We start from the raw sequence: 13,504 nt of genomic DNA on the forward strand, positions 1-13,504 counted from the left end.
ACTGGCTTTTCATCAGAAGATGCAGGGTCTTCCAACAGGACACCCAAGGCCCCATGACAACCCACCAAGGGTAAAAGAAGTTAAGCAGTATAGGTTGTTCTTAGATTATTGATAAAGAAAAGCATCCTGCTTAGAAGGATATTACATACCAGGAAAGGAGGGTAGAGAGAGGCCATGAGAATCTTTCTTGGAAATACTCTTAAAATGGGGTCAATATCTATGTATCTAGAACAGCGTAAGCACTTTCTTGTTTAGAGCTAGAAGAATACAGTAAGTCAGTAAACCCATAATGTTCTCCCAAAGTGCTGTAGATGCGTTCACAGGCAGGGAGAGGATGGGGGGAGAATAAGGGCCCTACCCCTTTTTCAACCAAAGCAGCTCCGTTCTTATATTAGTTTTCACAGAAGATTTTACTTGAAACTCATTATTGCCCAGGCCCCTGCCCCCACTCATGTTTGTTTGTTTCTTGGTAAACAGTCCTACCACCCACCAACCTGTAATCAAGTCAAAGACATCTTTAATACGGCTCTAACCACCCGTCTCCACGTGCAGGCAGTCAACTAGACCTATCAAATCTGCCTCCTTCATATTTTTCTAAATTTATCATTCTTGCCCATTCCTCAGCCACTGTCTTGTTTCAGGTGAGTGGTGGTACCCATCATTTTTAGATATGGGCAGTTACTATTTATTTCATTCTTATATAAAGTGCCGTGCAAAGGTTGCTTCCAGCAGCCCCTTCCAAAGATCCCGTTCACTCTCCTAAAAAGACATTCTGGAGCTGCTGTGGTTTAGGACTTCACATTTTAGGGGGAAATACTGAGTTTGTTTTTGGAATGTTTGACTGTGAGGTACCAGCGCAATGTCTTATGGAGGTGTCCATTAACAGCTGGACATAGCAGAGGTGAAGATCTGGAGGTACTGTGTTTCTTCATCCATAAAATGGGGCTAGTAAGGTTATTGTGAGGATTAAATGAGAAAATGCACATGTACCAGGTTGACTAGTGTCCTGCAAAAGTTCATGTTCACCCAGAACCTGTGAATGTGACCTTATTTGGAAATAGGGTCTTTGCGGATGTCATCAAGTTAAAATGAGATCATACTGGATTTGGGCAGGCCCTAATCCAATGATGTGTTCGTATAAGAAGAAGGAAATTTGGACACAGTCACACAGGGAAAATGTCACATGATGATAGGAGAGATGTGGGCCCAAAACACCAAGGATCGCCAGCCACCACCAGAAGCTAAGAGACAGGCATGGAGCAGATCCCCCCAGGAGTCTCTGGAAGGAACCAGCCTTGCCCACACCTTGACTTTGGACTTCTGGCCTCTGGAACTGTGATAGAATAAATTTTTGTTGTTTGAAACTGCCCAGTTTATGGTAATTTGTTACAACAACCCTAGGAAACTAATACAGTGTGGAAAATACTTAACACTATGCCTGGCCCATACAAGCACTGAGAAGATGACTTCCCAGAACTAATGAAAGGAAAAGAAGGCTGAGGCTGGACCTCTGCTTGGGAATATCCTTGTTTAGGAAACAGGAGAAGGAAGAATAGTCCACAAAGTAGACGGAGGGCACAGCCGAGTGGGGGGCCTTTGGGTAGCAGGCACTCACTTGTGTTGCTAGATGCCTAACTTCAACTCTTAAACTATAATGTGGCTTGTCACGATAAGATTAATCCCCTGATAAAAAAGGGATAAGCCAAACACAACTGATAAACAAACACTAAGGTTAGTTCTTAGAGAAAGTCACTAACCTGGGCAACTGCTTTAAAGAGTTTTCTCCAGGAGAGAAATCCAAGTTGCATTCTGGAGTAACATCTGTGGTCCACACTCATAACTGAGAAATAGGCAAGGGTCTGCAGCTGAATTCCCAGGGGCCATATCAAGACGGACTGGAAGCTTTCACCACAACACCTTCCACCCCCTGCCTTTTTTTTCACCATCAGAACAGCACAGTATTTCAGGTCTCCAAGGCACATATCACAAGTGACATAGTGTCTACGACACCAATTTAGAAAGATCTTTGGGAGAAAAAAATGCCACTCAGGAAGTGGTTTTAGAAAGAATGTAACCAAGTCTTTCTGGTCCTGATTTTGATCCGTCATGGCACAAATACTCACAAGCTGGTTGTCTGAACTGGTCACAGTTGGTGCTCTTGAGACCAGGTCAGATTAATTTGTGAGTCTGTCTGGTGTTTGTGGACGGCAAACCTTTGCACAGCTAACACCATAGTCTCCCTTCCTCTTCATCTGGTTGCTGTATGGATACATATGCCTTATTCTGATGAGTGAATCAGGAAAAAAAATTCCCATATTGCTATAAGAAACAAACAAAAAAATGAAGTCTTCTGTGATGCGCTGCCAGCATAAGCCCAACCTCCTTCCTTTAGTTTTCATTCATTCAAAGGGTGTGAAAATGTAGACTGAGGGTGTTATGAAGTTTACTCTGCCTTATCAAAAGTGCTAATTAACCTTGAATCACAACTAGGAGGGAGAGTCTGATTCTAAGACAACACGTATTTGAACACCAACTACTTTAAAGCAATCATTACCATCCAAGGAATGAATATGCTAACTAGAAATTATTGCAACCTGGTCATTAAAGTGAGTTCCCTGAGAACTGCTAAAGGCAACACCGTGTTAGCCTATATATTCCTTTCGGAAAGTCTCTAGCAGGACTTGAGAACAAGTCCAGACCGGCTGTGCCCCAAAAGTCCTGCATGAAGTGCACCTATGGGCTCAGGGCAACAGCTCGGAGTTGGGGAATTCCTGGTGCCAACCACATTCTCTCCTGGAAAGGTGATCTTTCTGTTACTTAAATCCCGTAAGCATCAGAACAGCCCAGAAGTTTTAGCTTATTCCCAGCTGGGATGGTGTTTGGTAGGAAACACAACAGGTGAAGAAGCCTGGGAACTCCTAAAGTCATCTGCACAAGAATATCTCTTCTGTGAGTTCCACCAATTGGAGGTTTAGCTGGGTTACCTCCCTTTGTTTTGTGAACACACATTTATACGACTAGGTAAACTTAACTTAAAACTTAATGGGAAGACTCTGGGAGGGCTCACACCAAGGAGTACTTCCCAGAACTTCTGCTGCCAGTGTCTGAAACAGAGCCACCCCCCGCCTCTGCAGGACACCCTCCAACATTAGCAGACATTGAGGAGCTGCCAGGGTTCCTATTGAATTTCCTGAACACAGTGGGCCAGCCAGTGGCCGTGGGGTCCAGAGTGGTGCACGAGGAGAGGGGATTAAGAGCGCTGCTTAAAGGAGCTCCAGAGACGGGGGCGAGCCGTGGCAATCAGCAAGGACCCCAGAGACGGGCATGAGATGCTAAGGCTGCTGCTGCCAAAGAAGCCTGTGTGCGAGCACAGGACACTATCCACACCCCCCTTCCGGGGAGCCTGTGCAGCCCGCCACTGCCAGGGTCCCGGGGTCCAGGGACAACTTCCCCAGAAGAACGCACGGGGCACCTCAGGCCTCTGCCGCCGCAGGCTCGCCCCGCACTCCATGCCCCTCCCTCCCCACCGGCCTGAGTGAGCCAGAGCCCCCGAATCAGCTGCTCCTTTAAACCTGTCCTGTCTGTGCGAAGAACAGACGCCCTCCGGCGACATACACGCAGAGGCAGGGCCAAATCCAAAGCTGAGTCCCTGGGAGCTGTGAGAACAAAGAAGAGAAAGGGAAATCCCTCCCAGCAGCCTCAGAAGCAGCGGATTAAACATCCACAATCAACCTGATGTACCCTGCATCTGTGGAATACATGAATAGACAACGAATCATCCCAAATTGTGGAGGTGGACTTTGAGAGGAAGATTTATTATTTTTTCCCCTTTTCCTCTTTTTGTGATTTGAGCTGTGTGGATGAAAGGCTCTTGGTGCTGCAGCCAGGAGTTAGTGCTGTGCCTCTGAGGTGGGAGAGCCAACTTCAGGACACTGGTCCACAAAAGAACTCGCAGCTCCACGTAATATCAAATGGCAAAAAACTCCCAGAGATCTCCATCTCAACACCAACACCCAGCTGCACTCAACGACCAGCAAGCTACACTGCTGGACACCCTATGCCAAACAACTAGCAAGACAGGAACACAACCCCACCCATTAGCAAAGAGGCTGCCTAAAATCATAATAAGGCCACAGACACCCCAAAACACACCACCAGACGTGGACCTGCCCACCAGAAAGACAAGATCCAGACTCATCCACCAGAACACAGGCACTAGTCCCCTCCACCAGGAAGCCTACATGACCCACTGAACCAACTTTAGCCACTGGGGACAGACACCAAAAACAACAGGAACTACGAACCTGCAACCTGCAAGAAGGAGACCCCCAAACACAGTAAGTTAAACAAAATGAGAAGACAGAAAAACACACAGCAGATGAAGCAGCAAGGTAAAAACCCAGCAGACCTAAAAAATGAAGAGGAAATAGGCAGTCTACCCGAAAAAGAATTCAGAATAATGATAGTAAAGATGATCCAAAATCTTGGAAATAGAAAGGAGAAAATACAAGAAACGTTTAACAAGGACCTAGAAGAACTAAAGATGAAACAAACAAAGATGAACAACACAATAAATGAAATTAAAAATACTCTAGAGGGATCAACAGAATAACTGAGGCAGAAGAACGGATAAGTGACCTGGAAGATAAAATAGTGGAAATAACTACTGCAGAGCAGAATAAAGAAAAAAGAATGAAAAGAACTGAGGACAGTCTCAGAGGCCTCTGGGACAACATTAAACACACCAACATTCGAATTATAGGGGTCCCAGAAGAATAAGAGAAAAAGAAAGGGACTGAGAAAATATTTGAAGAGATTATAGTTGAAAACTTCTCTAATATTGGAAAGGAGATAGTTAATAAAGTCCAGGAAACACAGAGAGTCCCATACAGGATAAATCCAAGGAGAAACACGCCAAGACACATATTAATCAAACTGTCAAAAATTAAATACAAAGAAAACATATTAAAAGCAGCAAGGGAAAAACAACAAATAACACACAAGGGAATCCCCATAAGGTTAACAGCTGATCTGTCAGCAGAAACTCTGCAAGCCAGAAGGGACTGGCAGGACATAGTTAAAGTGATGAAGGAGAAAAACCTACAACCAAGATTACTCTACCCAGCAAGGATCTCATTCAGATTTGATGGAGAAATTAAAACCTTTACAGACAAGCAAAAGCTGAGAGAGTTCAGCACCACCAAACCAGCTTTACAACAAATACTAAAGGAACTTCTCTAGGCAAGAAACACAAGACAAGGAAAAGACCTACAATAACAAACCCAAAACAATTAAGAAAATGGGAATAGGAACATACATATCGATAATTACCTTAAATGTAAATGGATTAAATGATCCCACCAAAAGACACAGACTGGCTGAATGGATACAAGAACAAGACCCATATATATGCTGTCTACAAGAGACCCACTTCAGACCTAGGGACACATACAGACTGAAAGTGAGGGGATGGAAAAAGATATTCCATGCAAATGGAAATCAGAAGAAAGCTGGAGTAGCAATTCTCATATCAGACAAAATAGACATTAAAATAAAGACTATTACAAGAGACAAAGAAGGAAACTACATAATGATCAAGGGATCGATCCAAGAAGATATAACAATTGTAAATATTTATGCACCCAACATAGGAGTACCTCAATACATAAGGCAAAATGCTAACAGCCATAAAAGGGGAAATCGACAGTAACGCATTCATAGTAGGGGACTTTAACATCCCACTTTCACCAATGGATGGATCACCAAAAATGAAAATAAATAAGGAAACACGAGCTTTAAATGATACATTAAACAAGATGGACTTAATTGATATTTATAGGACATTCCATCCAAAAACAACAGAATACACATATTTCTCAAATGCTCATGGAACATTCTCCAGGATAGATCATATCTTGGGTCACAAATCAAGCCTTGGTAAATTTAAGAAAACTGAAATTGTGTCAAGTATCTTTTCCAACCACAACGCTATGAGACTAGATATCAATTACAGGAAAAGATCTGTAAAAAAAAACAAACACATGGAGGCTAAACAATACACTACTTAATAACAAAGTGATCACTGAAGAAATCAAAGAGGAAATCAAAAAATACCTAGAAACAAATGACAATGGAGACACGACGACCCAAAATCTGTGTGATGCAGCAAAAGCAATTCTAAGAGGGAAGTTTATAGCAATACAATCCTACCTTAAGAAACAGGAAACATCTCGAATAAACTACCTAACCTTGCACCTAAAGCAATTAGAGAAAGAAGAACAAAACAACCCCACAGTTAGCAGAAGGAAAGAAATCACAAAGATCAGATCAGAAATAAATGAAAAAGAAATGAAGGAAATGATAGCAAAGATCAATAAAACTAAAAGCTAGTTCTTTGAGAAGATAAAAAAAATTGATAAAACCATTAGCCAGACTCATCAAGAAAAAAAGGGAGAAGACTCAAATCAATAGAATTAGAAATGAAAAAGGAAAAGTAACAACTGACACTGCAGAAATACAAAAGATCATAAGAGATTACTACAAGCAACTCTATGCCAATAAAATGGACAACCTCTTAGAAATGGAAGAAATGGACAAATTCTTAGAAATGCGCAACCTGCCAAGACTGAATCAGGAAGAAATAGAAAATATGAACAGACCAACCACAAGCACTAAAATTGAAACTGTGATTCAAAATCTTCCAACAAACAAAAGCCCAGGACCAGATGGCTTCACAGGCGAATTCTAGCAAACATTTAGAGAAGAGCTAACACCTATCCTTCTCAAACTCTTCCAAAATATAGCAGAGGGAGGAACACTCCCAAACTCATTCTACGAGGCCACCATCACCCTGATACCAAAGCCAGACAAGGATGTCACAAAGAAAGAAAACTACAGGCCAATATCACTGATGAACATAGATGCAAAATCCTCAACAAAATACTAGCAAACAGAATCCAACAGCACATTAAAAGGATCATACACCATGATCAAGTGGGGTTTATTCCAGGTAATGCAAGGATTCTTCAATATACGCAAATCAATCAACATGATACACCACATTAACAAACTGAAGGAGAAAAACCATATGATCATCTCAATAGATGCAGAGAAAGCTTTCGACAAAATCCAACACCCATTTATGATAAAAACCCAACAGAAAGTAGGCATAGAGGGAACTTTCCTCAACATAATAAAGGCCATATATGACAAACCCACAGCCAACATCGTCCTCAATGGTGAAAAACTGAAAGCATTTCCACTAAGATAAGGAACAAGACAAGGTTGCCCACTCTCACCACTCTTATTCAACATAGTTTTGGAAGTTTTAGCCACATCAATCAGAGAAGAAAAGGAAATAAAAGGAATCCAAATCGGAAAAGAAGAAGTAAAGCTGTCACCGTTTGCAGATGACATGTTACTATACATAGAGAATCCTAAAGATGCTACCAGAAAACTACTAGAGCTAATCAATGAATTCGGTAAAGTAGCAGGATACAAAATTAACGCACAGAAATCTCTGGCATTCCTATACACTAATGATGAAAAATCTGAAAGTGAAATCAAGAAAACACTCCCATTTACCACTGCAACAAAAAGAATAAAATATCTAGGAATAAACCTACCTAAGGAGACAAAAGACCTGTATGCAGAAAATTATTAAGACACTGATGAAAGAAATTAAAGATGATACAAATAGATGGAGAGATTTACCATGTTCTTGGATTGGAAGAATCAACATTCTGAAAATGACTCTACTACCCAAAGCAATCTACACATTCAATGCAATCCCTATCAAACTACCAATGGCATTTTTCACAGAACTAGAACCAAAAATTTCACAATTTGTATGAAAACACAAAAGACCCCGAATAGCCAAAGCAATCTTGAGAATGAGAAACGGAGCTGGAGGAATCAGGCTCCCTGACTTCAGACTATACTACAAAGCTACAGTAATCAAGACAGTATGGTACTGGCACAAAAACAGAAATACAGATCATTGGAACAGGATAGAAAGCCCAGAGATAAACCCACGCACATATGGTCACCCTATCTTTGATAAAGGAGGCTGGAATGTACAGTGGAGAAAGGACAGCCTCTTCAATAAGTGGTGCTGGGAAAACTGGACAGCAACATGTAAAAGTATGAGATTAGAACACTCCCTAAAACCATACACAAAAATAAACTCAAAATGGATTAAAGATCTAAATGTAAGGCCAGACACCATCAAACTCTTAGAGGAAAACATAGGCAGAACACTCTATGACATAAATCACAGCAAGATCCTTTTTGACCCACCTCCTAGAGAAATGGAAATAAAAACAAAAATAAACAAATGGGACCTAATGAAACTGAAAAGCTTTTTCACAGCAAAGGAAACCATAAACAAGACCAAAAGACAACCTTCAGAATGGGAGAAAATATTTGCAAATGAAGCAACTGACAAAGGATTAATCTCCAAAATTTACAAGCAACTCATGCAGCTCAATAGCAAAAAAACAAACAACACAATCCAAAAATGGGCAGAAGACCTAAACAGACATTTCTCCAAAGAAGATACACAGTTTGCCAACAGACACATGAAAGAATGCTCAACATCATTAATCAGTAAAGAAATGCAAAATGAAAACTACAATGAGATATCATCTCACACTGGTCAGAATGGCCATCATCAAAAAATCTAGAAAATAAATGCTGGAGAGGGTGTGGAGAAAAGGGAACACTCTTGCACTATTGGTGGGAATGGGAATTGGTACAGCCACTATGGAGAACAGTATGGAGGTTCCTTAAAAAACTACAAATAGAACTACCATATGACCCAGCAATCCCACTACTGGGCATATACCCTGAGAAAACCAAAATTCAAAAAGAGTCATGTACCAAAATGTTCATTGTAGCTCTATTTACAATAGCCAGGAGATGGAAGCAACCTAAGTGTCCATCATCGGATGAATGGATAAAGAAGATGTGGCACATATATACAATGGAATATTACTCAGCCATAAAAAGAAACGAAATTGAGTTATTTGTAGTGAGGTGGATGGACCTAGAGTCTGTCATACACAGTGAAGTAAGTCAGAAAGAGAAAGACAAATACCATATGCTAACACATATATATGGAATCTAAGAAAAAAAAATGTCATGAAGAACCTAGGGGCAAGACAGGAATAAACATGCAGACCTACTAGAGAATGGACTTGAGGATACGGGGAGGGGGAAGGGTAAGCTGGGACGAAGTGAGAGAGTGGCATGGACATATATACACTACCAAGCGTAAGGTAGATAGCTAGTGGGAAGCAGCTGCATAGCACAGGGAGATCAGCTAGGTGGTTTGTGACCACCTAGAGGGGTGGGATAGGGAGGGTGGGAGGGAGCGAGACACAAGAGGGAAGCGATATGGGAACATATGTATATGTATAACTGATCTACTTTGTTATAAAGCAGAAACTAACACACCATTGTAAAGCAATTATACTCCAATAAAGATGAAAAAAAAAAAACTTAAAGGGAGACTCTATTACTTTGTTCTTTGAATGGGAAATGACCTCCCTTTATTTTGCAGGGAAACGTCCTGTCTCAGCTCCAGAAACGTCTATAGAATAATAGTAGTCAACATTTACTGAGGGATACCCATTGAGAGGCACTGTTCTAGGTACTCTACTTGTAATAACTGTTGAACCCTTACGGTTACTCTTGAGGCGGGTGCTATGATTGGTTCCAGTTCACAAATCATGAGAACAGTGCACAGAAAGGTTAAATAACTTACCCGAGGAAAAGAAGGAAAAGGAGATTGAAAAAGGAGGGGCAAGGTGATATTGACCTGCTTTGCTCAGACAACCGCTCTCACATGCCAATTCTTCCCTTGACTCCCTCTTCATCTTTGTTTTGGATCCCGGTGATCAATTTTTGTCTAAGTCTGTGATTTTCATTCAATCATAAGAGTAAAGCAACTCAGATTGTGTACTCCTACCCAATGACAGTCCTGTAGTTAAAACGTGTTCTTTCAAGGGTCCTAGTTACTTTCTGAGAGCAGAAGGGGTCAGTTTCACTCTCTGTTCTTCCTGCATTCTCTCCCTGAGGTCCTGTTGATGGATCCCTAAGTTCATGTTCCCTCACCCCCAAGATCCCAGAGAGCATCTGAGCACTCGTGGTTCAATGCGCAACGCTACTCACATGCTCGCTGCCCCCTTCCTGAAACATAGCCTGTGCTGGGCTGGGTGTGGGTGCTCAGACCTGCCTCTGGCTGGGCTCAGGGACAGAGAACTGTGTGGGGCAGGAAGGATTCTCCTTCCTCTTGCAGTGGGGGGCTGAGATTAGGGCCCTCCCCGCCCCAGGAGAGGATCTGCCGTTACGGGAGAAACGTCAGAATTGTGATCTGGCTTAAGACTTATGAGAGATGGTTTTGATGCAATAATAAAATATTGGACCTAAATCATGTTCCTAAGTTTGTCACTTTAAAAAAACAAACACATGAATGTGAAAATGTTTGTGTAAGACTCTAAAAATAAATCTGCATATGGTTTTGCTTTTTCACCCAGATGTTGATATAGCACAAAATTATTTTTTGGAAAAAGGAACATAACTGCGTTTGGACATACGTGGGAGACTGAATAATGGCCCCCCCAAGATGTGCGTGTCCTAATCCCTGAAACCTGTGAATATGTTACCTTACACAGTAAAAGGGACTTTGCAGATGTAATTATGTTAAGGATCTTGAGCTAGGGGGGATTATTCTGAATTATCTGGGGTGTCCTAGTGTACTCACAGGGGTCTTTATGAGTGGAAGGGAGAAGCAGAATGAGATACCCAGGGGAATGGCAACGTGAGAAGAACTCAATCCACTGTTGCTGGCTTTGAAGATGGATATAAAGGGCTACAAGCTAAGGAATGTTTCAAAAAGTAGGAAGGGCAAGGAAACAGATTTTCCTCTAAAACCTCCAGACAGAACGCAAGCTGCGGACCCCTTGATTTTAGCCCAGTGAAACCGATTTCAGATCTCTGACCTCCAGAACTGTAAGATAATAAATGTGTGTTGTTTTAAGCCACTAAGTTTATGGCCCTTTGTTACAGCAGCCAATTGGTTTCCAAGAGGAAACCAATACCGTGTATTTCAGTGTTACAGAGTCCACAATAGAATCCTTCCTACCAATGCCAGGAAAAACAAAAGGATTCCAGTTCTGCTACCACCACCAATATTCTGTGGATACCAAAATTACACCACAGAAAGCAACAATGAAGAAGAAAAACTAGAGAATTTATGGAGTTCCGCCCTCCATTCACTGACAAGCCTCGATCTTCACCCTGACCACTTATGAGTATTTGCAGGTGAACATCATGAATTTGCATTTTACATTAAATGGCTTGAATTTCTGAGTCTTGGAGGGACAGAAGTTCAGCAAGGAATTTATGTGCTGACACTTGTAATCAAGCTGAAGTTTTTTAATTTGTGTATGATTCTGCCGGCCCACAGCCTGCCTCCATCTCATCACTTTCTAACACGTATTTTCCCAGACACCTAAAAGACAGTGCCGCCTCTGAAGCGATTGTAGCATCTGCAAATATGCATTCTCCTGGTGCAGACCAGCTAGAACCAAACGGTGAGAATTCCCACAAAGGTACACAGCTTCTTGGGACAGTGACAAGGCCTGAGTGTGGACTTGCAAAGAAGAGTGGGTGGTGAAAGGAAAAACGACCCCTTTTCCTGTTCTGTTTGGGAAATCTACTCTGGGTGAGTGATTTGGGGAAATAAAATGGAGTGCTTCCTATAAAAATGATGGAGGCCTTGATTCTGCACTGTTTGTATCTCTGATGAGACAGAAGCTAGATTAGAGATCCCTACTTTTATTCAAGTGTCTAATAAAGTTGGAAATTAGTGATGGCAGTGATGATGAGCTTTTCTGTAAGGCTGGCACTGTGCTAAGCATTGAACACGGAGAGTCAGTCTAATCTTAAAACAATCCCACAGCAGTGGGTACTGCTGATAGTCCCATTTTACAGACAAGGACACTGAGGCTCGCTTGGGTTAAAGTCGCAGAGGTAGTGACTGAAAGAGGCAGGATTTGAACCCAGGTCAGAGTTTGACCATTAAACATCACTCCAGGCTCTAGGTCCAGGCAGGTCATTGCACTGAATAGATGGAGTGGCCACAGTGAGCATGACCAGCTGAAGAGTGCATGTCCCTCTGTAGGGAGGAGTCACCACAAAGCCCCAGGGCACCTATGCCAGGCAAGAATGTGGGCCCAGTGTGGCCAGAGCGCCTGAGTTTCCAAGAGATGCTAACCAATCTGCATGTTTATGTGTAAACCTCCCTGTTTTGTATATGGGTTCCACATTTTCAAAGACACTGGCTAGGCCAAGTCAGTGCCCAGGCAGACCACCCGTCTGCAATCTCTCCACTAAGCTGCACTGTGGACTTCCCAGTTCTTACTGTGACTCACACTCTTCTCTTTGTAAAGGGCAAGGTCCACGTACCTGCACAATCTCGAGCATTTCTGCCTTGCTGATGTAGCCATTTCCATCCAGGTCATACATGCTGAAGGCCCATTTCAGCTTCTGCTCCAGCTTCCCCCTTGACGTTACGCTCAGGGCTATGATAAATTCTCTAAAGTCTATTGTCCCATCTCCATTGGCATCGAAGGTGCGAAAGACGTGCTCTGCAAATTTGGAAGCATCCCCATAAGGGAAAAAGTTCCCGTAAATTTTCTTAAACTCCTCCATTGACAAATGTCCACTGGGGCAGTCTCTCAAGAAGCCTTTATACCATTCCTGGATCTCGTGCTCTGTAAAATCTGTGCTTTCCAGCAAGTCCTGCATGACCTCTGGGCGCAGCTTGCTGTTCTGTTTCCCCATCTTGGCAGCAAGAATTCAGCTGCAGATAAAAAAGAATATAGTATATATAGTTTTTTAAACCTGTTCTTTAGAGGCACATTTTACAATCTGTGATTGTTCCTCTGGGAAAAAGAAATAAACTGTTAGTCCAATAACATTGTCTAGGGTTTTCCAACATTCTGGTCAGCCAGACAAAATGTTGAAAGATGGGCAGGCAGAAGATGCACGGCAGAACACTATCACGGACCAGAAAACTGATATTTCTTCTACACAGAGCCACCCTAAAAACAGGAGATTTATAATGAAAAAGAGACAGAAAGAAAGAGAGAGAGAGAATTAATTGGTTACTTAGTTCTGCCTTATCTATTTGCAAGAGGTTAAGCCTGGCTTTAAAAGACTGGGGTTCTAACACCCAATCCAAGTATTAGCAGGGAGAATTAAAGGAAAGGAACAAAAGAGAGCGAGCAAAAGAGATAATTTAGCACATTTTAGACAACTGCAAATAAAGTGCTTGGGTACCTTCTGAATATTATAAACACAGACATGAGTAAGGAAAATAGAAACCCATTTAATTCCATTAAATGCCACCAAGCTTGGTCAGTTGTTTAAATCCGAAGTCAAATCACTGTCAACATTGCGTTAGATGGTAAAGATGATGTTTCATAAAGTTGTTTAT

The 13,504-nt window shown here is 42.0% G+C and overlaps 1 protein-coding gene across 7 annotated transcripts in view; it reads right to left on the bottom strand.

Annotated features, from left to right (window-relative positions):
* NCALD (neurocalcin delta) overlaps window positions 1–13,504 on the bottom strand; it is a 432,659-nt gene that overhangs the window by 8,802 nt on the left and 410,353 nt on the right. For all 7 annotated transcript variants that reach the window (XM_060127588.1, XM_060127587.1, XM_060127590.1 and 4 more), the window contains one exon: window positions 12,472–12,868. In XM_060127588.1, the coding sequence (XP_059983571.1) occupies window positions 12,472–12,849 (378 nt within the window). In that variant the 5' untranslated portion in view covers window positions 12,850–12,868. The remainder of the gene's footprint in view (window positions 1–12,471; window positions 12,869–13,504) is intronic.

The sequence above is a fragment of the Lagenorhynchus albirostris genome, chromosome 17 (assembly GCF_949774975.1).
Source record: "Lagenorhynchus albirostris chromosome 17, mLagAlb1.1, whole genome shotgun sequence".
Taxonomy (NCBI): Eukaryota; Metazoa; Chordata; class Mammalia; order Artiodactyla; family Delphinidae; genus Lagenorhynchus; species Lagenorhynchus albirostris.